The following is a 23381-nucleotide window of genomic DNA, read 5'->3' on the forward strand; positions in this document are numbered from 1 at the left end:
TTTACTGAAAGCGATGAGTTTGTATTTAAATAGAAAAATTAAAAAGTGGGTACAGATTTTGAGTCATTAATTCAGAGAATTCCTAATGAGTTTAACTTGATGCTTCCAAAATTGAGTATTGTTTTCTTGGCAAGCTTCGCAGCCAGTGAAAATATTATCTGGATTTCAGGGTGTAATTGCTGCCATGAGAGATGGATTTGGTTTCATCAAGTGTGTGGATCGTGACGCTCGTATGTTCTTCCACTTCAGTGAAATTCTGGATGGGAATCAGCTCCATATTGCGGATGAAGTAGAGTTTACTGTGGTTCCTGTGAGTACTTTTTGAGAAAGAATGGGATGGTTTCTTGATGCTTCCTTTTTCAGTTTAAAGTTACTTTTGTTTATCATTTGTAGGATATGCTCTCTGCCCAAAGAAATCACGCTATTAGGATTAAAAAGCTTCCCAAGGGCACGGTTTCGTTCCATTCCCATTCAGATCATCGTTTTCTGGGCACTGTAGAAAAAGAAGCCACTTTCTCTAATCCTAAAACCACTAGCCCAAATAAAGGCAAAGAAAAGGTAAGTTTTACATGATCAAAATGATTTGTGTAGCTCTTTATTCCTCTCTTTCAAGGAAACCACTGTCCACACAGTAATGGAATGAAGTATTGTCTCTTTTGGAATTCTCTGTAACATTAACAGTGAACTGATCTAAAAGAAGGTTTTTAATCTCCACATTATGACTTGGGGGGTGGGGGGGCTGTTCTATGGATTGTGGGATGTTAAGCAGCATCCCTGACCTTTACCCACTGGAGATCAGTATCTCTCTTCTCCCTCTGTGTGACAGCCAAAACTGTTGCCATATCCTGCAAGACATCCCCTAATCCCCAATGAGAACTGCTCATCTAAAATGATAGTACTGATCTTCCCAAGCAGTTTAAAACTTCCAAATTTGTGTGGACTCCATTTACACATTTGAACTCCATTTTGAATAGTCCACAGAATAGAGATAGAATGATGTCTAACATGGCTTTTGCTCTCAAGTAAATAATAAATTGAGGGTTGTATAGAAGCAGGTAATTCATACAAAATATAAAATATTGCCATAAAAGATCAGTGAGAGCACTGTGGTGAAAATAAATTCTAATGTGGCAGGATCTGGGATGGTATCACTAAGGCACTGACACTTAATAGGTGGGTATACATGAAGAAAGAACATTCCTCACAGAATAGAGGTACAAATGAGAAAAATTCAGGATTTCTTTAGAAAGCACTGAATAGTTAAACAGGAAGATAGGGTTTTTCTTTGGTGGGTAGAATAGGGGAAATAAGATGAAAAATCAGGATACAGCTAGATGGAGAAGGTTCAATTGCTACTCTAGCGAATTTAGACTTTGTTCTGTACTCAGAGAAGATTTGTGGAAAGTGACATCAGATACGCACTTCAGGAAGAAATGGCATAGTATGAACCCTAGATGGGGGTGGAGAAAGACAAAAGATGAAGAGGCCTGATACAAAATGAGTTTAGGTAGACCTTGAACTGGGAGCAGATATCATGGATCTAGACAAGAGCAGCAGGTACGTGTGGGAGATATTGGAAGGTAATGTAATTTTTAAAATGGCTACTTAGGATCCTGAGAGAACTGGAACAACATCTTGCTTACTATTTATTTTGTAGCTTAGGAAATCACTTCTGAGCTTTAGTTTTTAAACTGGAAAAATCATAGTCTCCTGTTATGGTGAAAAAGGCCTCACAAGGCCAGGCCCATAGTAGGAATTTCACAAATGCTGCATTTAACAATAATAAAAATAAAAGAAAATCAGTGGGGCTTGTTTTTAATGGTTTTTAAAAAGCTCTTAGAATGCCCTGCTTCCCAAATGGCTTTGACAAAACTGAGTTGATCAAGACAACCTTTGAATGAGACTTTTCCTGCCCTTTTATTGTTCTGTTCTTCTTAGATCAACACTGGACCCTAGTAAGTCCTTCTGTCATCACGCTTATTTATAACAGTGTATTACAGTAAGGAATATGAATGGTAGAAGACTAGAAATTAATTGGTTTTGTATAGTTGAAATCGTAAAAGTGGTGTAATTTCTGAGGTAGTTGAACAGTGTCATTTACAGTATGATTCTGTATGGCATACCAGAAATTTCTTAGACTTTTGACGAGTGAATCTTTCTGGTAATCAACAATGTCTTAAATTCTGGAAGCGTTGAATATCAAATGCTCTGAACTGTGCTAGATCCTCTACCAAATTAAATTTTCGTGCATTGGTAAATACACTCTCATACAAAACACTGTAAGGTACTATGGGAGATTCAAAATAGGTGATACAAAAAGCTTCTTGCCCTATAGAATTTCTGTTTATTAAAAATACATGCTTGGGTCTTCTGGGTGGCTCAGTCGGTTAAGCGTCTGACTTCAGCCCAGGTCATGATCGCACGGTTTGTGAGTTTGAGCTGCGCGTCAGGCTCTGTGCTGACAGCTTGGAGCCTGGAGCCTGCTTCGGATTCTGTGTCTCCCTCTCTCTCTCTCCCCCTCCCCAGTTCATGCTCGCACTGTGTCTCTGTCAAAAATAAATAAACTTTGGGGCGCCTGGGTGGCGCAGTCGGTTAAGCGTCTGACTTCAGCCAGGTCACGATCTCGCGGTCTGTGAGTTCGAGCCCCGCGTCGGGCTCTGGGCTGATGGCTCAGAGCCTGGAGCCTGTTTCCGATTCTGTCTCCCTCTCTCTCTGCCCCTCGCCCGTTCATGCTCTGTCTCTCTCTGTCCCAAAAATAAATAAACGTTGAAAAAAAAAAAAAAAATTTTAAAAAAAAATAAATAAACTTAAAAAAAATTTTAAAAATACATGCTCAGTTTAATTTTTGGCTGGCTATGAGAAGTATAGAATGGGTGTGTTATAAATTTTCAGTAAGCTTTCCCTCCTCAATAATAAAAATTAGATTCTCGGAACTAAAAGACCCAATTATAGTATGTTGAATCAGTCCTGGGTTTAAGGTAAGACTATCTTTTATTCATATGAAAAATTGGTTACTGTTAGGGAACCCCAGAATAGGACATTTGTACAGCTGTGCCAATTCTTTAGCTCCAGGGTCTAAAAACTGTAACTGCTTATTGCCTTTTTGTTCTTGATTCTTTTCATTGTATCCTGTTTTGTAGGAGGCTGAGGATGGTGTTATTGCCTATGATGATTGTGGGGTGAAATTGACTATTGCTTTTCAAGCCAAGGATGTGGAAGGATCTACTTCTCCTCAAATAGGAGATAAGGCAAGATAATTCTGCTTATTTGAGAGGAGAGTTAAAGGTTGTCATCTTCATCATAAGTCCTGCAAAATGTCTTTGGGATTTTTTTTTAATCTTACCAAGTTTTGCTAAAAAAAAATTGTGTGTTTACAAGTTTAATATAAGAACGTCTTCCCATTTACAAGCAGCTTATTCAGAATAGGGTCTAAGACGCCCTTTGTTAAAAGCTTTCTGAGGAGTCAGTAAGCACTAGAGAAGATCTGCCTAAGTCAATTAACTTATTATAAGCTAAACCAGTTGCTGAAACATTATCAAAGTAAAATCATACCCAAGATTTTATATTGCTGTGCATTTTTCTCCTCACTATGTCTGGTTTTCTGATAGCCCTGCTTTAGAGAAATTGAGAATCTATAAGGAATACACACTGGAGAACAAAACTTGATCCCCCTATGAAAAGTGTGAATGAGGCCTAAAAGTGTTAGTTTTGGTGAAAATCTCTTTCATCAGAGTATTTAACACAAAGGATATTTGGAGTGGGAAGTTGTAGGTCCTAAGGTAAGGAGCTTGGTGTGGGAAAGACATGATATTAAATATGAGTGTCCTTATTTTTCACAGGTTGAATTTAGTATTAGTGACAAACAGAGGCCTGGACAGCAGATTGCAACTTGTGTTCGACTTTTAGGTCGTAATTCCAACTCCAAGAGGCTCTTGGGTTATGTGGCAACTCTGAAGGATAATTTTGGATTTATTGAAACAGCTAATCATGATAAGGAAATCTTTTTCCATTACAGGTGAGGAATACCTTTTAGGAACTTAGAGCTTACTATCCATTGTTTGGTTTTGTTCGAAAACGTTTAGTATCGGGTGGTTATATATTTTGTAATTCCAAATTTCATATTGGTAAAATTATGGCACTATATAAACAAAAGTTAATCATGTGTATAGGGAACATGTGGCCGGAAGATAAAGGCCTGTACCTGCTTTGAACATTGGGCAAGAACTTTCTGCTTCAGTAAAAGAATACTGTCTTCTATGTTGCTACCAGAGAATTGTACATTTAATATGTGTCAGTTAAGGGCATAGGCTCTTAGATGGTTCAGGTTTGAATCCTGGCTCTGCCACCTAATTAACCTCCTAGTATTTTAGTTTCATTGTCTTGAAGCTGGAGATAATGGTGCCTTTTCATTGGGTGTTTCTGAGGATTAAATGAGTCACTGCCTATAATGTGCTTCAGACAGTATCCAGCATAAGCACACCATGAATGTTGTTATAGAAGAAGTAAATTTATTTGCTACAGTTGATGTTTGTGGTGATTGCTTATTCAAATGTTTCCTTTCTTCCCAGTGAGTTCTCTGGTGATGTCGATAGCTTGGAACTGGGGGACATGGTCGAGTATAGCTTGTCCAAAGGCAAAGGCAACAAAGTCAGTGCAGAAAAAGTGAACAAAACACACTCAGGTAATGAATTGTGATTTCTACTTATTTAGTCTAGGCTTTTGGTGGGAGATGAGAGACAGCATGGGAGATGAAGCAAAAACCCAAAATTAGTGGTCCCCCAGGTGTGATACCCAGATACAGTAGCATCACCTGGCCACTTAGAAGAAATAGAAGTTCTTTGACCCCACCCCAGAGCTACTAAACTTAGGATGGGCATTCTGTTTTAACAAATCCTTTAGGTGATTCTGACGTACGCTAAAGTTTGAGAACCACTAGATAGATAGTTTAGATCATTCACTTGATTTTCAATTCAGTACCTCTTAAAAAATAATCCTAAGATGTAAATATCCATGGGAATAGGGAAAGAGGCATTCTTCGAGGACGCTGTTTTGGAGAAGAATGAGAAAAATAATGGGAACTTAAAATGGTTGCTGTTTAGGATCTCTAACTTAAAAAAAAAAACCCGCAACTTTTGATTTTGATCTCAACTCCTCAAATAATACTTTCTCATGGTGAGACCTAGAGAAATGACAGCCAAGAACGTTCATTTCATTTCAATAAATATCTAAGCACATGCTGTGTTTTAAGTACTGGGGATACAGCAGTGAAGAAATCAAAGGCAAGAAACCTGCCTTTGTTGAATTTATTTTTTAGTTTGTATTTATAGGCAAGCAAGATGAGTAAAATTTTGTGCTTAGAAAGATAGTAATATATATTACTAACATATTGAGCTTAAAATAAAGGGAAGTGTATAAGTGTTGGGGTTGCATTTTAGAGATTTAGAGATTAGAGATTAGAGAGAGAGAGAGAGAGAGAGAGAGAGAGAGAGAGTGCGAGCAGGAGAAGGCCAGAGAGAGACAGGGAGACAAAGAATCTGAAGCAGGCTCCAGGCTCTGAGCTGTCAGCACAGAGCCCGATGTAGGGCTCGGTCCCATGAACCTTGATGAGCTCATGACCTGAGCTGAAGCCCAATGCTGAACCTTCTGAGCCACCCTGGCACCCCCAAATTAACATTATTTTCATGATAATTTAGCAATAGTTCATGAGTAGCAGACCAGCCAGCAACCCTCTGTTAACATTTGTTCTGATGATTTTTGCTTTTTTCCTGTGGAATGGAGTTAAAATTGTTGAATAAGAAGTATACATGCTTTTGCTTTGTAGTGAATGGCATTACTGAGGAAGCTGATCCCACCATCTACTCTGGTAAAGTCATTCGCCCCTTGAGGAGTGTTGATCCAACACAGACTGAGTACCAAGGAATGATTGAGATTGTGGAGGAAGGTAAGAGCAGCCCTATCAGATTGTTTAAAATTTGTTTTACCTTTACATGAGCACTTGGAACATTTTAAAATGTGGTGGTGTTGGTCGCAGTCGCTTTCAGACTCCTTAGAAACTGAAATTAAGGAAAAGTGCCTCTTCCTATCCTCCCCCCCAACCCTTGGTTTTTATGATCATCATCCTGGGTTTATGTTGTGAACAAATGACTGTTATGTGAGCAACTGAGTTATACTGAAATAGACTGAGAACAAAATCTCACACTAAAAGTACTCATCTAATGTTGGATAATCAGATATTTACAGTTGGCTGCATTTAGTACAACTTTACAGTTTTCTTGTATTATTCTGTAATTATTTACATCAATATTAACAAATTTTCCTAGTAGCCAATTCACTTCTATAAATATTTTGCTTTCTGTAAATGTCCTATATTTATTTCTTAATAGCTAGGGTTCCATGTCCATCCTACTACTTGTTTCTGGGCCATGGCTCTCTATATTTTTCATTTACTGCTTTTTTCTCCCCATCTTCAGTAAACTCCCTGATTTCTGGTGTCATCCCAACAATTAGTACCAAAAGACAACTTTGTTCATAAAATAAGTTTGCAATAGGAAGGATCGTAAGGACCACTGATGATTAGTAGAGCTAAATTACCATAATGATGGGGTTGATGAGAATAGGGTTTGAATTTCCAACCAAAGATGATAGCTTGACTTAAGAGAATAAGTCTTGTGTTATCTAGGAGTCAGAGGGCATAAAGTGGGGAAGAACAGGTCATTTGAGAGAAAGAAATGAACCTTGATAACATACATGCTCCTTGTATGAGGCCCTTAGGAGTTTCCGCTTTACATAGAATCGGAGTACATCCAGTTCTCCCCAACACACACACCTCCAGATAGGAATAGATTTTATAGCAAATCAGTCTTTTATTTCAATAAATCACTGCTTTAATTGATTCAGATCTAATTCAAATTAATTTTAAAATAAACTTCCTTTGTCTGCTTTCTCATTTTATAACTGACCCTGATGGTTAAACACACTATTTTTAAAAAATCATTCAGTACAAATCTGGTCTTTTGCAAATCAGTATTTTAAATGAATGACATGATTACACCATACTCCTAAAAGGGCCGTGGGGACTGGGCAACTTACTCACCTTTGCAGTACTTCCTCTGTAACATTTCACTTTGACTTCTTTTTGTGTTCCCAACCCCCAATACACTTACTCTTCAACTCTGGCTCTAGGATATAGTCAAGCAGTGATTTTGTGGGAAAGGAAACTTTTCTGAACTCTAATAGACCTTAGAGGGTTTTGAGACTAGACAGGTTACATTTTCCCACTTGATAGTGAGAACAGCTCTTTCATTCAGGAACACTTTGAAGTAGGGCAAGGCCTAGATCTGAACACCACTTCTTCCACTTCTACTTGTATAACTTTGGACAAATTACTTAAATCTCTCCTAGCTTAGTTTCTTCATCTTTAAAATGAGGGTAATTTCTTTGAGAAGATTCTAGAATGATTAAATATGAATCTGTAAATGTTTAATAAATGACTGCTTTAATAAAACTGAATCAGACCAGCTGTCTCTAGAGAATGCTTGTGAATGACTTTGTTGGAAGTGTATCCTCAAAAGTTTGTGGTTCCTGTATGTTTGAAAGGAAAACCTTCCCTTACACCTTATAATCATTAAAAGAATTGTTAAAAGCATTTCCAGTTCTAAAGCTTCCACTTCCACCTGATGTTTTTTTCTCCTCTTCACCTTTGTTGATTCAGTGGCTTCCCGTTCAGATGAACTGATATGATAAGCAACTGAACCTTTGGCACAGTTCTTATTCCTAGCCTGCACTCCTCTCCAGCCAATATTTTAGTCTAGGGCAGAGCTCAGCAAATAGGGTGGTTTGTTTCTGTAAGTAAAGTTTTCTTAAAACAGCTATGGCCGTAGTTTACATCTTGTGTTTGGTTGCTTTCCCACTACAACAGCAAAGTTGGGTAGATGTGACAGAAATAGGATGATTTATAAGTCTAAAATATTTACTGTCTTTTCAGAAAGTATGCTGAGCTCTGAACTAGGAGAAAGTGCCTGTTGGTGTGAGGGAGCCATAATCAGAACAAAGAAAAGAGATTAGAATTTCAAGGAAATTTATCCACATTGTTTTTGCCTGTGCCTGGCTTGTTTAATGCCCAGTTGAGTATGGGTCAGAAATATTTTTGACTGGTTGGCTCATACTATGAATGGGGAAGAAGATAATTCAGAAGATCATGCTAGCAACCCATTCTGCTTAAAATGCCCACATATTTAGGTAATGAGGTTGAGTGCCAATGTTCCTTTTAATTTCGTAAGGATGGTTTAAAACTGTTCATTAGCTAGTAAAGTACTACTACAAGTTCTCATTTGTTTTCTTGGTAATATTTCATTGAAGCTTTAAGGTAGGAGTTCTCAGGTATTAAAACATTTTTCTTAGGTAAGAATACATTCTTAGCAACTTATCTATAAACTTATGACCATCAGCATAGGATCATTCTGAACTATTAGTTTTCAGACTTTATACCTGTCTCTCATTACAGGGGATATGAAAGGTGAAGTCTATCCATTTGGCATAGTTGGGATGGCCAACAAAGGAGATTGCCTGCAGAAAGGGGAAAGTGTCAAGTTCCAGTTGTGTGTTCTGGGCCAAAATGCACAGACTATGGCCTATAACATCACACCCCTGCGTAGGGCCACAGTGGAGTGTGTGAAAGATCAGGTAAGTGGTAGTATCTCTGGATCTGAATTTGATCCTTTTATGAGTTGGTACACAAGTGGTAACCAAAACCTTGAAATTTTTTCAGCCAAGGGAGAACCATCAGTACTCATTTCTACTTTTTTCATTGATTTGAGGTAGCTTGTAAAAATATGAAGAAAATGACATGAAAAGGAAAAAACTGGTGATATGAGCAAAAAGAAAGTTAAGAGTGCTATTGATAACATTACATGACAGGGGAAATAAGTTCGGAATGAGATTTTTCAGAATAGAAAGACTAGGATTTTGTATGCTTGAGCTCGGGACTTCTTTTGCAGACCACACAACAAAAGCATATGTAAAGGTGTTCATAAGATAAGTTTAGGGCAAACAAAACTATTCCTCATATTGAGATCTCAGTGTGATTTTGCTTAATTCAAAAACTTCATATACTATATGAAGACACAGGCAACCTTTGTTTCAGACAGGCTATGATAGATTGAATGGCAGTGATTTCAAAGATAACATTTCTTGACAAGTTTTTCAGACCCATATGCTGTTACATTATAACATGAGCAATTAAACTGGAGTATCAGCATTAATACCATGTTTAATAAATCGCCTTCTAGTTAGGTATTGTGCTTCATTCACAGTGAGGTACTTTTCCCCTCTGTAGTATGTCCTGTTTTTAGTTACTGTCTTTTTTTATTTTTCCCTCTCCCCACCCCCCCTCAGTTTGGCTTCATTAACTATGAAGTAGGAGATAGCAAGAAGCTCTTCTTCCATGTGAAAGAAGTTCAAGATGGCATTGAGCTACAGGCTGGAGATGAGGTGGAATTCTCAGTGATTCTTAATCAGCGCACTGGCAAGTGCAGTGCTTGTAATGTTTGGCGAGTCTGGTGAGTTTGTTGTTGTTGGATTGGTAAATTCCCTGGACTGCCTTTAAATTTTCATAAACTCTGGTTTAATCACACTTCTTCACTTTTCATCGCTCCTCTTTTTATCCTGCTACTTTCTTGCTATTTCTTGATCTTTCCTCTGTGTGTGTGTGTGTGTGTGTGTGTGTGTGTGTGTGTGTGTGGTTTTTTGTTTTTTTTTTTAATATGTTTGATTTTTTTTTTTTTTGAAAGAGTACAAGTGGGGGAGGGGCATAGAGGGAGATTGAGGATCTCTATGCACTGACAGCAGAGAGCCTGATACACAACTCGAACTCCAACCGTGAGATCATGACCTGACCTGAAGTCGGACACTTAACCGAGACACCCCTACTGTGTCTTTTTTACCTCTGGCCTTCATTTTCTAAATTTTAGTCTTACAAATCTGGCCTAATGAAACATTAATTGGGTACATTCTATGTAATAGAACTTATAATAAGATTATGTAGTCCTTATTCTTCAAGGATTCTGCTTAACTTTTTCTTCCATTAAGTTATTTATATGCTACTTAAAATTCTAATTTTATAGTTTAGCAGTGCTTTCTCTGTGCTTTAAAATTTTTTTTTTAATCTGTAATATTATCATGAGAGGAGCTGGGAGTCTCTTGAAATACTTCATATTTAACTTGTCTAAGGTTTTTCACATCTTATTACCTCGTTTTGTGTGTCTGTGGACCAGGTTTTTCTAGGTGCAGACCAGTCCAGGGATGACCCTCACCCAAATGATTCTTCTGTTCCTCCACAGTGATAAACCTTGAGTTAGGAATAAAAACAAACAAACTTGTCTGTCCTGTCTTGCTAGCTATAGCTAGGTGGCTAGATGAGGCAAGAGTCTCCTCATTAAAACTGAGTCATTTGGGTAGTTAGATAGAAAACATACTCCTCTGCAAGTACTTGCTTTCTTCCCACCAAGAGTTGCTGCTTCTCACCTCTTAACTTCATTACAGTGAGGGCCCCAAGGCTGTTGCAGCTCCACGACCTGATAGGTTGGTCAATCGCTTGAAGAACATCACCCTGGATGATGCCAGTGCTCCTCGCCTAATGGTTCTTCGTCAGCCAAGGGGACCAGATAACTCAATGGTATGAGGGCATTACAAGGTTTGGGAGGTGGGGGTAGGGGCAGCTGACAAACAATATGCCTATCAAGTTCCTATTTCAGCATAGCTCGGAGCTTAATGGCACAGGGAACTTCAGTTTTCTTTTTCAGTGTTTCAATATGCTTATAACTAGTTAAAACTCCATATACATTGGTTCAGCCCCTAACAATGATTCCTCACAGTAAGCAGCACATTTTCTGGTCTTCCTGATCCTTTGAACATAATAGATCAGGAGGGCTTATTAGGGATGTCCTCCTCTGGGAAAGAAGTGGTGGTGGTTACGATGATTAAAAAAAAGTACTGCTTTTGTAGTGATTAACTGTAATTTTACTTCTTCACAGGGATTTGGTGCAGAAAGAAAGATTCGTCAAGCTGGTGTCATTGACTAACCACATCCACAAAGCACATCATTAATCCACTATGATCAAGTTGGGGGGATTCTGGTGAAGGGTTCTGAATATCCTCCTCTTCATCCCTCCCAAAATCTGGAATACTTATTCTATTGAGCTATTACACCAGTTTTAACACCTTCCTCGTGTTATGTTTAAAAAAAATAAATAAATTTAAGAAACCATTTTAAAATTATGCACAGTTGCAGCCTGGAAAACTTAAGGTGGCGCCTTATAGTATCAATCTTAGGAGCTTTATTTGGTGCATTTAACGCAACTGGTAATTGCAAAATCCACTTCGCCTGTGTAAGTGAAAAATATAGACTGTTATCTCGTTGGCCCTATGAAATTCTGCACTTGGTATTTAGCATATACTCTACCTTCATTACTATCTGGCAAGATGTTCTGCCTTAGCACTCAGTTGCATTCTTTTCCTTTTCTTTCCTGTTCATTATGCTTTAATTCTGAGGACCATATGAGGGTAGAATATATTAAAAATTACAAAAATTATAAAAATTTGTATAGGCAAACCATTTCCTTAAGTTGATGGCCAAATGTTAAAATGTTATTTTTCATATCATTTATAATCTTGTCACAGTCCACTTAACGAAGTTTGGTTAGATTTCAGTGAAAATTATCTTCCAGAGTAGTTTTTTTTTGTTTTTTTTTTTCTCCTGGGATTAGGGAGGGGGGTAACTTTACTGCAATTAGTATGTATGGTGCAGAATTTCATGCAAATGAGGTGTGCCAGCAGTGTGGTAATTTAATCGTATTTAAACAAAAACAAAAAAAAAAACGAATGCACAAACTTGCTGCTGCTTAGATCACTGCAGCTTCTAGGACCCAGTTTCTTTTACTGATTTAAAAACAAAACAAAACAAAAAAATAAAAAAAGTTGTGCCTGAAATGAATCTTGTTTTTTTTATAAGTAGCCGCCTGGTTCTTGTGTCCTGTGAAATACAGGCACTTGACCCTTGGTGTAGCTTCTGTTCGACTTTATATCACGGGAATGGATTGGTCTGATTTCTTGGCCCTCATCTTGAATTGGCCACATCCAGGGTCCCTGGCCAGTGGACTGAAGGCTTTGTCTAAGAGGACAAGGGCAGCTCAGGGGATGTGGGGGAGGGCGCTTTTATCTTCCCCGTTGTCGTTTGAGGTTTTGATCTTCTCTGGGTAAAGAGGCCGTTTATCTTTGTAAACACAAAACATTTTTGCTTTCTCCAGTTTTCTGTTAATGGCGAAAGAATGGAAGCGAATAAAGTTTTACTGATTTTTGAGACTCTAGCACCTAGCGCTTTCATTTTTGAAACGTCCTGTGTGGGAGGGGCGGGTCTGGGTGCGGCCCGCCGCGTGACTCCTGGGTCGGGGGCCCACGTGGCTGGGGCGGGGACTCGGACGCCCCGGGCGCCGACTGATTACGTAGCGGGCGGGGCCGGAAGTGCCGCTCCCTAGTGGGGGCTGTTCATGGCGGTTCCGGGGTCTCCAGCCTTTTTCCCAGTTGTTCTAAATCAGTCGGAAGCGGAGGCAGCGAAGTTTGAGGTAAGGCCCTGTTGTGTTTAGCGTTCGTCTTTGGCGCAAAGAGGCAACTCGTTGTTGCCAGGAATCGAACGGAATCTGCAGGCTGGAGACAAAGGCCCTTGGGCGGGGGTCCTTCGTTTTGAGCGTTCCGGGGGAGATCTTTGAAGACCGGCGGGGTAGTAAGACGAGGGGATGGCCAGGAGGCTGCCCCACCAGAGCGGAGAAGACTTGGGGGAGGAGTAGGAAGAGGGGTTTCCTTTACCTTAGGCTGAGGGCGGGGCCCAAGGGCTGTTGAAAAATACCGAAGGGTGGGGGTAGTAGCTAGGAGACTAGCCAGAATTCTGAGGCCCGCAGTAACCTGCCAGTGCTTTTGCACTCCTGAAATCACTGAGAACCAAGTGGAGGGTCACGTGTATGGAACCCACATATTTCAAACTCGGGCTTTAACTTACTATTGATTATAGAAAGCTTTGAAGTACTGTGGATGTGACTCGCCAGTTAACCCTGATTGCTGCTTTCTCACAGGTTCTCGCTGGTGTGAAATGACTGAGTACAAACTGGTGGTGGTTGGAGCAGGTGGTGTTGGGAAAAGCGCACTGACAATCCAGCTAATCCAGAACCACTTTGTAGATGAATATGATCCCACCATAGAGGTGAGGCCCAGTGGCAGTGTGCTGACCCTACCTCTGGCTTTTGGCTCACCCTTACCCCTATCCTTTAGCTTGCTGTTTAGCTAAAGGAATAATCAGGAGACAGAAGTAAAAGTTATTTTGGGTACTGCGTTCAGCAATACAGTAAAGCTTTCCATGTTTGTGGAGAAGAGTTCATTTTTATTAGCTGTTAGAGTTTTTCTAAAAACTTGACAATTTAGCAGTTTAATAAATTGTTGCATACTCGTTGAACTCCTGTATGACAGCTCTATTAAAAAGAAACCAGCGGTGGGAAGAGTGACTGAGTAATAGGATGGAGATAAAGGATTCAGAGATCTAGATAGTCTGCAATTTTCATTAAAAGTTGAAGCAGCTGAGACTGGGCTGGAGTAAGAAAGAACATGAGATTTTGAGTCACTACCTAGATTTTTTTCAGTCCCTGTTGGCAGTTTAGTTATGTTATATTGAACAAAACACTTAAACTCTCTGAGCCTCATTTTCTTCGTCTATTAAATTATTATAAACATGTCCTGCCTATCACACACAGGGATGTTGAGAAAAATCAGTATGTTTAAATTTTTTGTGAGTCCACGTTCTAGATTGGCTTGAATAAGTGGCATCTAAGGTCCTTTAAAAAAGGTTGTGTAATTTTATTCAATTTAGAAATGTCTGACTAGAGATTTTTTATTTTAATCCACATCCTGGTCTTCCTACCCTCCCCCCACCAGCTGGTGAGTGTTTAATGGAAGCTAACATAGCCATTATTAAAAATTAGTAAGTCCTCGGCAAAATTTTATTTAAGCTAAACAGCTTTAGTGTTAATAGTTAGAACCTTTTAATATTTTGCTGAGTTTTAGTTATTGAACGGTAACATACATACAGTAAAATTCACAAGTATATCTACAGCCTAGTGACTTAAAATTTGTATTTTAAATACTTCCATAATCACCACTCAGAAATATAGACCGTTTCCAATACTCCAGAGAGTTCTCCCATGTCCCTCTCCAGTCAGTAAACCCCCACACTGCCAGGAAATAACCACTTCTCTCTGACTTCTATTAACCTAAGTTAGTTTGACTCAAACCTACCTTATAATTTTAATTTTGCTCATTTCCTCGAACACTCATACACTTAACCATATTTCATACTTCAGGCAAGTTTTGGCGATGTGAAGTCTATGTTAATTTGAAAGTATATTATAGTCCCACAATGAAGTTGAGAGGCACTGATCAATGAACTGGGAAACCAGCTCGCATTTGTTTCTGGAGCTAGATCTTTACCAGGTGTGATGGGTTGTTTTCTTTGAACTGAATTCCCAAAATGTAGGTATCAAAATACAAGTAAAATTTTTGCCTTAGAGGCAAATTGAAACCATGTATATATTCTATGCATGTCTGTCTTTCTAAGGAATTATAACTATATACAGTAAAACCTTGGTTTGCGAGGTTAATTCGTTCCAGAAACATGCTTGTGATCCAAAGCACTTGTGTATCAAAACGAATTTCAAGAACCATTAACCAAGTTGTGATCGTGTGACATTCGGCATCACATATTGCAAGACGTTGCTAGTTAATAAAGTTAAAATTTAGTATAAATGTTTGCTCGTCTTGCAGAACACTCACAGAACAAGTTACTTGCAATCCAGGGTTTTACTGCACCTTGTTTGGAACCTTTAGGAATTTGATTCCGGAATATTTTCCAAAGGTAAAAATCCACTATGATGAGAAAAATATTTTGGTGTTATAATTTTGTCTGAAATGAAAAGTATTTGTGTGTTTAGTTATAAACACAAATGATACTGTGTCCAAGGCCTGGTATAACTGGTGGAAGTATGTTTAGAATTTAAATGTACAATAAACAAGAAAATTCCAGTTTATACCTTGGTAAAATAACACCTTGAATGCTAATCTCTAGTCTAACTGCTGTATAGCTGTCTTTTGAATTACCAAGCTTTTTTTATCTTTTCCAAGAACAGAGTGACCACATTTTCCTTTCTGTAGGCTTTTTTCTTAGGGTGACATTAAGTACGTTCTGTTTGTGATTATATATTAGGAGTTTGAGGGACAGAGAGATGGAAATAAACTTAGGAAGGAGCTTATCTAACTTTGGCAATAGCATTGCGTACCCTGTGGTTTCTAATAAAAATGAAATCTTCCTCTCTCCCTGCCGTCTCCCACCCTTCGCACCCCAGGATTCTTACCGAAAACAGGTGGTTATAGACGGTGAAACCTGTCTGTTGGACATACTGGATACAGCTGGTCAAGAAGAGTACAGTGCCATGAGAGACCAATACATGAGGACAGGCGAAGGCTTCCTCTGTGTATTTGCCATCAACAATAGCAAATCATTTGCAGATATTAACCTTTACAGGTACTAGGAGCATTATTTACTCTGAAAGGATGATTGATAAGTGTGTTCTGAAGCTTTGTGAGGGGATGAGGATACCACACTAGGAAAGATAGCGTCTTTAATTATGAAGAGAGTTGGTTTTAGGTTGTTTAACATTGAGGATCTGGGGTTACAACTGGAAGTTAATATTGTGACATATTTTATATAACGCATTATGGCTGGAATGTGTGATAATACTTAAATGAAGCTTCCTAATGGGATGATTCAGGACCACAGGTGGTGTTAGAGATCCCACAGGAATTTCAGAGATGAAAACACCTCTGAGAAGCAGTCGTCAGTATGTGCAGAAGATAGAAAATGGTAGGAAGAAATGAACAGGCAGTAAAGAGAGATGAAAGGTGGTCTTTCTCAATAGAACCATAAAGTTTCAAAGCTCAGTCAGACCATAAAAAATTCTGGCACAACATTCTTGTTTTACAGAATCAGATATCGAGTTCAGAAGGTGTTTTGTTAGGTTTTTAGAGTCATGGTTGTTATTAGTAGCAGAGCGGGACCAAAAACCCAGAGCTCCTTTTTCTTAGCTCCATGTTCTTTGAGCAGAGTAATAGAACAGGTTGAAACTTGGCTCCATCATCCATTAGCCATGGGACTTCGGGGCAAACTACGAAATGGCTGTGATGCAGTTTCCTTATCTATAATATGGAGGTAATAGTACCTACCAAGAGTTGTTTGGAAAATTAAACAAGATAATATAACATGTTAATCGCCCAGAAAAGTGCCTAGCACATGGTCAATGTGAGTGTCCTTCCTACAGCCTACAGGCATATTATACTCCATCCATTGAAGATGTCTGCTCATGGAAACAAACTAGTCCAGAAAAGTCACTCAGTAGGGAGAGTGGTTCGTTGGTTTCTTTCTTTCTTTCTTTCTTTCTTTCTTTCTTTCTTTCTTCCTTCCTTCCTTCCTTCCTTCCTTCCTTCCTCCTTTCCTTTTCTTTCTTTTGTCTCTCCCTCTCTCTCTTTCTCTCTTCCTCCCTCCCTTTTTCTCTTTCTTTCTTTCTTTCTTTCTTTCTTTCTTTCTTTTCTAGAGAGTGGGAGGAGGGGAGGGGCAGAGGGAGAGAAAGTGAATCTCAAGCAGGCTCCACCCCCAGCACAGAGCCCCAATGCAGGGCTTAGTCTCAGAACCGTGAGATCATGACCTGAGCAAAATCAGGAGTCAAGACACTTAACCAACTGAGCCACACAGACACCCCAGAAACAAACTAGTCCAAAACTGACTTCGGTGGGGTTTTTTCTTCTTAAACCTGCTCTGCTTTCCATTTGCTGTCTGGAAATAATAGCAATGCATAAGAAAATGTCCAGTACTTGGCAAGTACCTAATGTTGAATTTCTAGAAGTCATTTTTCCTCTTAGGCTGTCTTGTCTTCTATCATCCTTTAAAATAGGCTACTGCCGTTACTCCAAAGGTCGGTTCTGCAGATAGCCAGTGTAATGAATTTTAGGTGCATGATTGTGTGTGTACCCAAGGGTAGAGTCTGGAGTAGTGCTGTGCAGTATGGTAGCTACAACCTTACGTGATTATTTCAGTCAATTAAAGTTAAATATAATTGAAAGCTCAGTTCCTTGACCACATAACAACTGACTTCTTAAGTGTTCAACAGCTACATATGACTAGTGGATATAGTTGGACAGCACAGATAGAGAATATTTCCATCATCATGAAAAGTTCTGTTGGACAGTATTGGTCAAGAGAAGCTAGAGCAGTAGTTTCCAAACTGCTGTGTGGTGTGTCTTACATGTCACTGAAAGGAGTGCTGTAAGTTGGGAGTTCCCAGATCCTTTAGTCCCCCTTTAAGAAGAGCACTTCTGGTGTTTTCTATCTTATATCTCGGACTTCCAGCGATAGTATCGTTTGAAGAAAATGTTTGGACATCACCCATCTAGAGAAGTGGATAGACTGTCTTTCATTAAACACTGTCACTCTCAAGGAAACTTCAAAAAGTTATTTTGAGGCAATAAGCTTTACTTTTTATACTTTAGATCTTAATCTAGAGTATGATTTCAGGTTGCCAATTAAATCCAGAGCCAAGCTCTTTGGAGAATCAGGGAGCGTAACAGGGGTATGCGTCAAGGTAGAATAGCCTTCCATTTCCACTAGAAGGTGAACCAGTACTTGGCTGCCTTATGGCTGCTGCATCAAGTCTAAACCAGTCCACTGTTGTGCATGTTTTTTTATAATTAAACCAAAAGACCATTAGGCATCGTCTTTTATAATCCGTGGGGGGGAAAAAGTGAAACTCCATACTAGATCAATACTAGAAGCTAACAGGCCTAGATAAAATTGTTTAGATTCTTTTTCCATCTGTTCATTTCTTCCTAAAAACTTACTCTTAGGTAATGATGATATGTTCCTTTTTTTTTTTTTTAGGGAACAGATTAAGCGAGTAAAAGACTCCGATGATGTACCTATGGTGCTAGTAGGAAACAAGTGTGATTTGCCAACAAGGACCGTCGACACAAAACAAGCCCATGAACTGGCCAAGAGTTATGGGATTCCATTCATTGAAACCTCAGCCAAGACCAGACAGGTACAGCAGAGCTTTGAACACCTGGCAAGCATTCATTTAAGGCAGAAAAAATTTGATTACTAGAGATAATGATCTGCATTCTTTGTTGTTATGGAATTTTTTGTATTTTATTATTTTTTTTAATCCTTTGTTTAAACCCCAAATGAACCGATTAATATTTTGGTGTGGCATTTTAGCCTCACGTTAATATGCACAAATATTACTAAAATGAAGACCCTTGATTAAAATTAGTTACAAACATTAGACCTTCCACCATCAACACCAGCCAGTATTTAGGGATTTTGCTCTCCTGAATGGAATCTTTAGATCTGGTCGTTCTCTATGTCCCACGTTACCCATTTTCCTGTGCTTGAGTATAATTTTTCAAAATTTGCCATTTGTATATATCAGTCTGTTGATGTAATTCAATAAAAATGCTAAATTTGGTGTCCCCAAGAAATACAAATGAGATAGTTCATACCTTGGATCGTGTCTATTAAGCCGTCTTTATCATTCTCTTTTACAGGGTGTTGAAGATGCCTTTTACACACTGGTAAGAGAAATACGTCAGTACCGAATGAAGAAACTCAACAGCAGTGATGATGGGACTCAAGGTTGTATGGGGTTACCGTGTGTGGTGATGTAACAAGGTGAGCATGCAGTCTCTTGGCATCATAATCATAAATTTTATTATTTAGCATCAGGCAGTTTGGAGGAGATTGCTGTTATTTTTTCTGTGTTGCTATTTGAGAGTTTCTACTTGCTCACAGCTGTAAAATATTTTCCTTATGGCACCCTTTCTGAGAGTACTTTTAAAGCATTTAAGTATTTTATAGACATCATTACGCTTTCAATAACAGTAGAAACCAGAAGACATTATTATGAAATGTATGCCTACCATACCATATTCTTGCACTGATTAGGAATTGGAAGAATCACTACATCAAAACTAGATTATAATGACATGGTGTGTGTTCTTTTCTTATAGATACTTTTAAAGTTCTAGCATCAGAAAAGAGCCACTGTCAAGGTATGACAAGCTTGGAAGCGAATGTATTATCGTTCATGTTGATTTCTTAACCATGTTTTTCTCATAATCTCCGTGTGCCATTTATACAGATTCTGTCTTTATTTTAGCTGCACTGACACCCTGGTCCTGACTTCCCTGGAGGAGAAGTGTTCCTGTTGCTATCTTCAGTTTCACAAAGAAGCGCCTGCTATTTCCCCAACTCTCCGTAGATCAGTACATTATTCTCTGTTTGAGAAGTTCTTCGAATAACTACCTCCTCACTTGGTTGTCTGACCAGAGAAATGAACCTCTTGTTACTCCCCACTGTTTTTCCACCTTGGTTCTCCCCCAGCACATATAAACAAACCTCCCAGGTTTTTCATCTGAAAAGTAATTCATGCTCTGAAACAGAGAACCAAACTGTAGACATGAAATTCTGTAGGAAACAATGTCTTGAGCTCTAAAGTAGCAACTGCTGGTGACTTTTTTTTTTTTTTTTCCTTTTTACTGTTGAACTTGGAACTATGTTGGTTTTTGGAGAAATGTCGTAAGTTACTGTTTTGCTGAGTATATAGTTAAGTTTACCATTCGGTTTGTTTGTAATGTTATTGGCTATACTCTATACCTGGCATCTGCTCTGCATTCATAAATACAAAAGTGAATTCTGACTTTTGAGTCTATCCTAGTGTTCTCAACTTCCACATAATTAAATCTAACTTTTGCAGCAAAGTGCCTTTTTCCTAGAAGTGGTTTGTAGATTTGCTTTATAATACTTTGGTGGAATAGATGTCTCAAAAACCATTATACATGAAAATGAATGTCTGAGATACGTCTATGATCTGTCTACCTTTGAGGGAAAAATATACCGACATAATAGCAGATGCCGTGTCTTACGTGTATGAAGTTGGATTTCCAAAGACCTGATTTGGGTCTCTTCCAAGAGAAAGATGAAACTGGAAACAATTATGAATAACTTCACTTAATTTTTACCTAATCTCTACTTCGGGGTGGGGGGGGCAGGGAGTAGGTTACCACTTACAAAATATATGCAATTTGTTTCTTCTAGCTTACTGATAATGAACTTCCATTCATATTTAAATTTAGGTCATATCCTAAAGCTTTACATTTGCAGGTGTTCGAAATTGTAAGTTTAATGCAGTTTTATTTAATAGCTATGATCAATGATTTTCAAGCCTCAGATGTATTAACGGACACATTTTCACTACGTATTATGATATTTTAAGGATGTATATTATAAATGCCCTCATTCCCCTTCTCATCCCACCGCAATGGCGACTTGGTTATTTCAGTTGAGTACAGCAAGGTGCTAATAGACCAGGGTCACAGTTTCAAAACTTGAGCAAGCCAGTTAGCATTGCAGAGAGAGAAATTCTTCCACATTTGCTCATTGCACCAGTAAACTCCAGCTAGTAGTTTGGCCAGATGCACACTGTTAGTCCTGCAAGGAAAGAAGAGGTCAGTTAGCACAGATCCTTTACCATGACTGGAAAAACCTGCCGTCTTGAGGAGGGTCAGCTTAGAAATTTTTATAAATAAAATCTGTAGACCATTTTTAGCCATGTGGAAACTCTGAATTAAACCAATATTTTTTCTCATTATTTTGAGAATGAGGATGCCTCAGATCAAAATTTTCAAAATTTTCTTTCTTCATGATGTCCTTTGAAGGGTTTAAAACCAGATGTTGATGAATTCATCTGTGTATACCAGATAATAAGCTGATGGAGTTTGCTCAGAAGAGAAGTAGCCTTTCTATAGAAATTGCTGTTTGAGAAGGGAGTGGGAAGTAGAACTGATTGTTAGTTATGAGGGTTTGGAGGTCCGGCGTTTGCATTTGCAGATAATTTCCTGGTAATTCCAATGAAAAGGAGACTTGGATAACTTTTGATGAGAGATTAGTTCCCAGATGGCCGCTTCCTGTTCTGGTCTCTTCTGGTGTGTACTTACTGAGGTCCTCTATCTTCTCAAATGAGCTTTCATTTAAGGAGACTCCACACTGTCTCTAAATGGATTCAGAAGAGGGCAAGAACCTGCACTGTGCCCAGAGCGAACAAGCCCAGAGAGTTGTGTTCCTTAGTGTTAACTTTGAGAGCTTTCACATACTGTCAACAGCTGTAAATAGAAACTCCCGCTGCTGGGTTTCTGCTCCTTTTGGAACATTGCTGTGTGACTTTCTTGAGGCTAGATGGAGTCTTGTCACCTCAGCTGTCATTGTCTTCACCTCTTCCTCCTCTTCTCATCTGTGTGACTGACAGTATGACCCTTTTTGTAATATCAAATTTAGGGAAAAAGATACTCATTTTTGCCCTTATATGTATGTACCTTACAGTTTTTTCAAGTGTGTCCTAAGCACAGAATTATCTAAATGGAGCCAAAATTCAGACTTGAAAATGTTCTTTTAATAGCTTGTTAAGAAGTTACACATAGGTGTGAATTTTGGCACGATAGAGTGACAGACTTACAGTTAAATGCTGAGTAACTTCAGTTGGTGTGAAGTAAAGTGTGGTTGTTTAGAATTTGTTTGTAATTGCAAAGTTCTAGTTTACCTCAGAATCTGAAAAGTCTCTTCCCCCAAGTTAAGTGCCTGGCCAGCTGTCATGAATTACATACTACTTTATGTGTGTTTGTGTTTTAAGGGTTGCACACCCAAGAGTGTGAAAATAAGATGTTCTGTGTAAAGGCCACCATGCCTAGTCTGTAAATGAAACTGTTAAGTGCTGTATTTGCTCCAGCAGCTTACTCTAGAATGTTACTTGGTAATATAATATCATACTTCTTACAGTTTTCACTTTAGTGTAATAGGTAAAGTTATTCTCAGTATGTCTGTTAGCAGGCCCATGTTTAGTCTTTCATCATCCCTTAAACTGCTGTGAATTTTTTGTCTGACTTGAAAGCAAGGATGGAGAAACACTTTGAAGAGATATTTTCGTTTTTTCCCATTCCAGAATTTGTGAGCATGGTCATATTTTGCTTTTACATTTACAGTCATGAACTCTCAAGCTGGCAGCTACAACCAAGAACCAAAAAATGGTGCATTCTGCTTCTTGTAATTCATCTCTGCTAATAAATTATGAGAAGCAAAGATAATTAATTAGGGAAAATATTTTATTTAGGTGGTTTCTGTAAGCAAGAGACTATAATTCTTGTACATTATTTTTCATCTTCGCTGTTTCTTTAAGCAGTGTAATGTGCCACAAAATTATTTTTAAGGTGTTTCCTGTTAGGAATTGTTTTAAACGTGTTCTCATTATCAGAATAGTTGTAGATATGTTTCAGAATACAACTGGTGATTTTTAAAGGCCTGAGTACTGACCTAAGAAGCAACTGGATGAATTCTACTCTGGAGGGAAGGGAGGATCTCAGTGAAAGTTGTATGACTTTTATATTTCTGTGCCATCAGATATAGGTAAAAATACCAATTGTGCAATTCTGTTGTTTAAACAGAACTATTGGCCTCTTTGGCCCTAAATTAAGGGGCTGATATTTTAAGTTGACTATTTTATTGTAAATTAATCCATCCTAATTTTTAAAAATTTGGTTGAATGTTTTTCTTGTTAAATGTTTAAAAAATAAAAACTGGAAGTTCTTTGCTTAGTCATAATTCTTTTTTCTACTGAAGTGCCTTTCTTGAAAGTTAATATTAATTTTAGACTTGGCTTTTTTGTTTGTTTGTTTTAAATAAGTTTTATTTTTATTTATTTTGAGAGAGAGAGAGGGAGACAGAATACCAAGCAGTCTGCCCTGTCCTCCCAGAGCCCTAAGGCTCAAACTCATGAACTGGTGAGATCATGACCTCAACCAAAATTGAGAGTCAGATGCTTAATTGAGCCACCCAGGCGCCCCTAATTTTAGATTTTTGGATGTGACATTTGGACAGTGTTCGAAGATCTGAGTTCCTCATTTTATCTCCGTGTAAAATATGTCAAAGCCTGCTTTTAAACTCTTACCTTGGGGGTGATTCATAGCCATGATCCATAGCTATATGTCAAATTCTAACATAATAATATAAAGTGCTTGAAACTATCTTTGGAAATATTTTTTCCTGTTTTCACATTTACTGCACAGTCTATCTACCAACCTTGGTATCATTAGAACATAGTTCTAGGAGCCAAAGAACATGGGTTCCAACTATAATTTTGCTACTCTGGCCCATACATAGTTTGTTCATTTGCAAAATAGGAAAGTTGAATTAG

At 38.4% G+C, this 23381-nt stretch overlaps 2 protein-coding genes across 7 annotated transcripts in view; both read left to right on the forward strand.

Annotated features, from left to right (window-relative positions):
• CSDE1 (cold shock domain containing E1) overlaps positions 1-12355 on the forward strand; it is a 39170-nt gene extending 26815 nt beyond the window's left edge. For all 6 annotated transcript variants that reach the window (XM_047869207.1, XM_047869210.1, XM_047869208.1 and 3 more), the window contains 10 exons: positions 170-310; positions 394-558; positions 3141-3248; positions 3840-4015; positions 4569-4681; positions 5822-5941; positions 8504-8682; positions 9394-9557; positions 10540-10672; positions 11031-12355. In XM_047869207.1, the coding sequence (XP_047725163.1) occupies positions 170-310; positions 394-558; positions 3141-3248; positions 3840-4015; positions 4569-4681; positions 5822-5941; positions 8504-8682; positions 9394-9557; positions 10540-10672; positions 11031-11078 (1347 nt within the window). In that variant the 3' untranslated portion in view covers positions 11079-12355. The remainder of the gene's footprint in view (positions 1-169; positions 311-393; positions 559-3140; positions 3249-3839; positions 4016-4568; positions 4682-5821; positions 5942-8503; positions 8683-9393; positions 9558-10539; positions 10673-11030) is intronic.
• A 119-nt stretch (positions 12356-12474) lies between these two features.
• Positions 12475-22789, forward strand: NRAS (NRAS proto-oncogene, GTPase). The gene is made up of 7 exons (XM_047869213.1): positions 12475-12617; positions 13122-13249; positions 15438-15616; positions 18023-18182; positions 18688-18811; positions 19150-19191; positions 19299-22789. Exons 2-5 carry the CDS (start codon positions 13139-13141, stop codon positions 18805-18807), a joined length of 570 nt encoding a protein of 189 aa, XP_047725169.1. The 5' UTR covers positions 12475-12617; positions 13122-13138; the 3' UTR covers positions 18808-18811; positions 19150-19191; positions 19299-22789.
• The last annotated feature ends 592 nt before the right edge of the window (positions 22790-23381 follow it).

Source organism: Prionailurus viverrinus, chromosome C1 (genome assembly GCF_022837055.1).
Source record: "Prionailurus viverrinus isolate Anna chromosome C1, UM_Priviv_1.0, whole genome shotgun sequence".
NCBI lineage: Eukaryota > Metazoa > Chordata > Mammalia > Carnivora > Felidae > Prionailurus > Prionailurus viverrinus.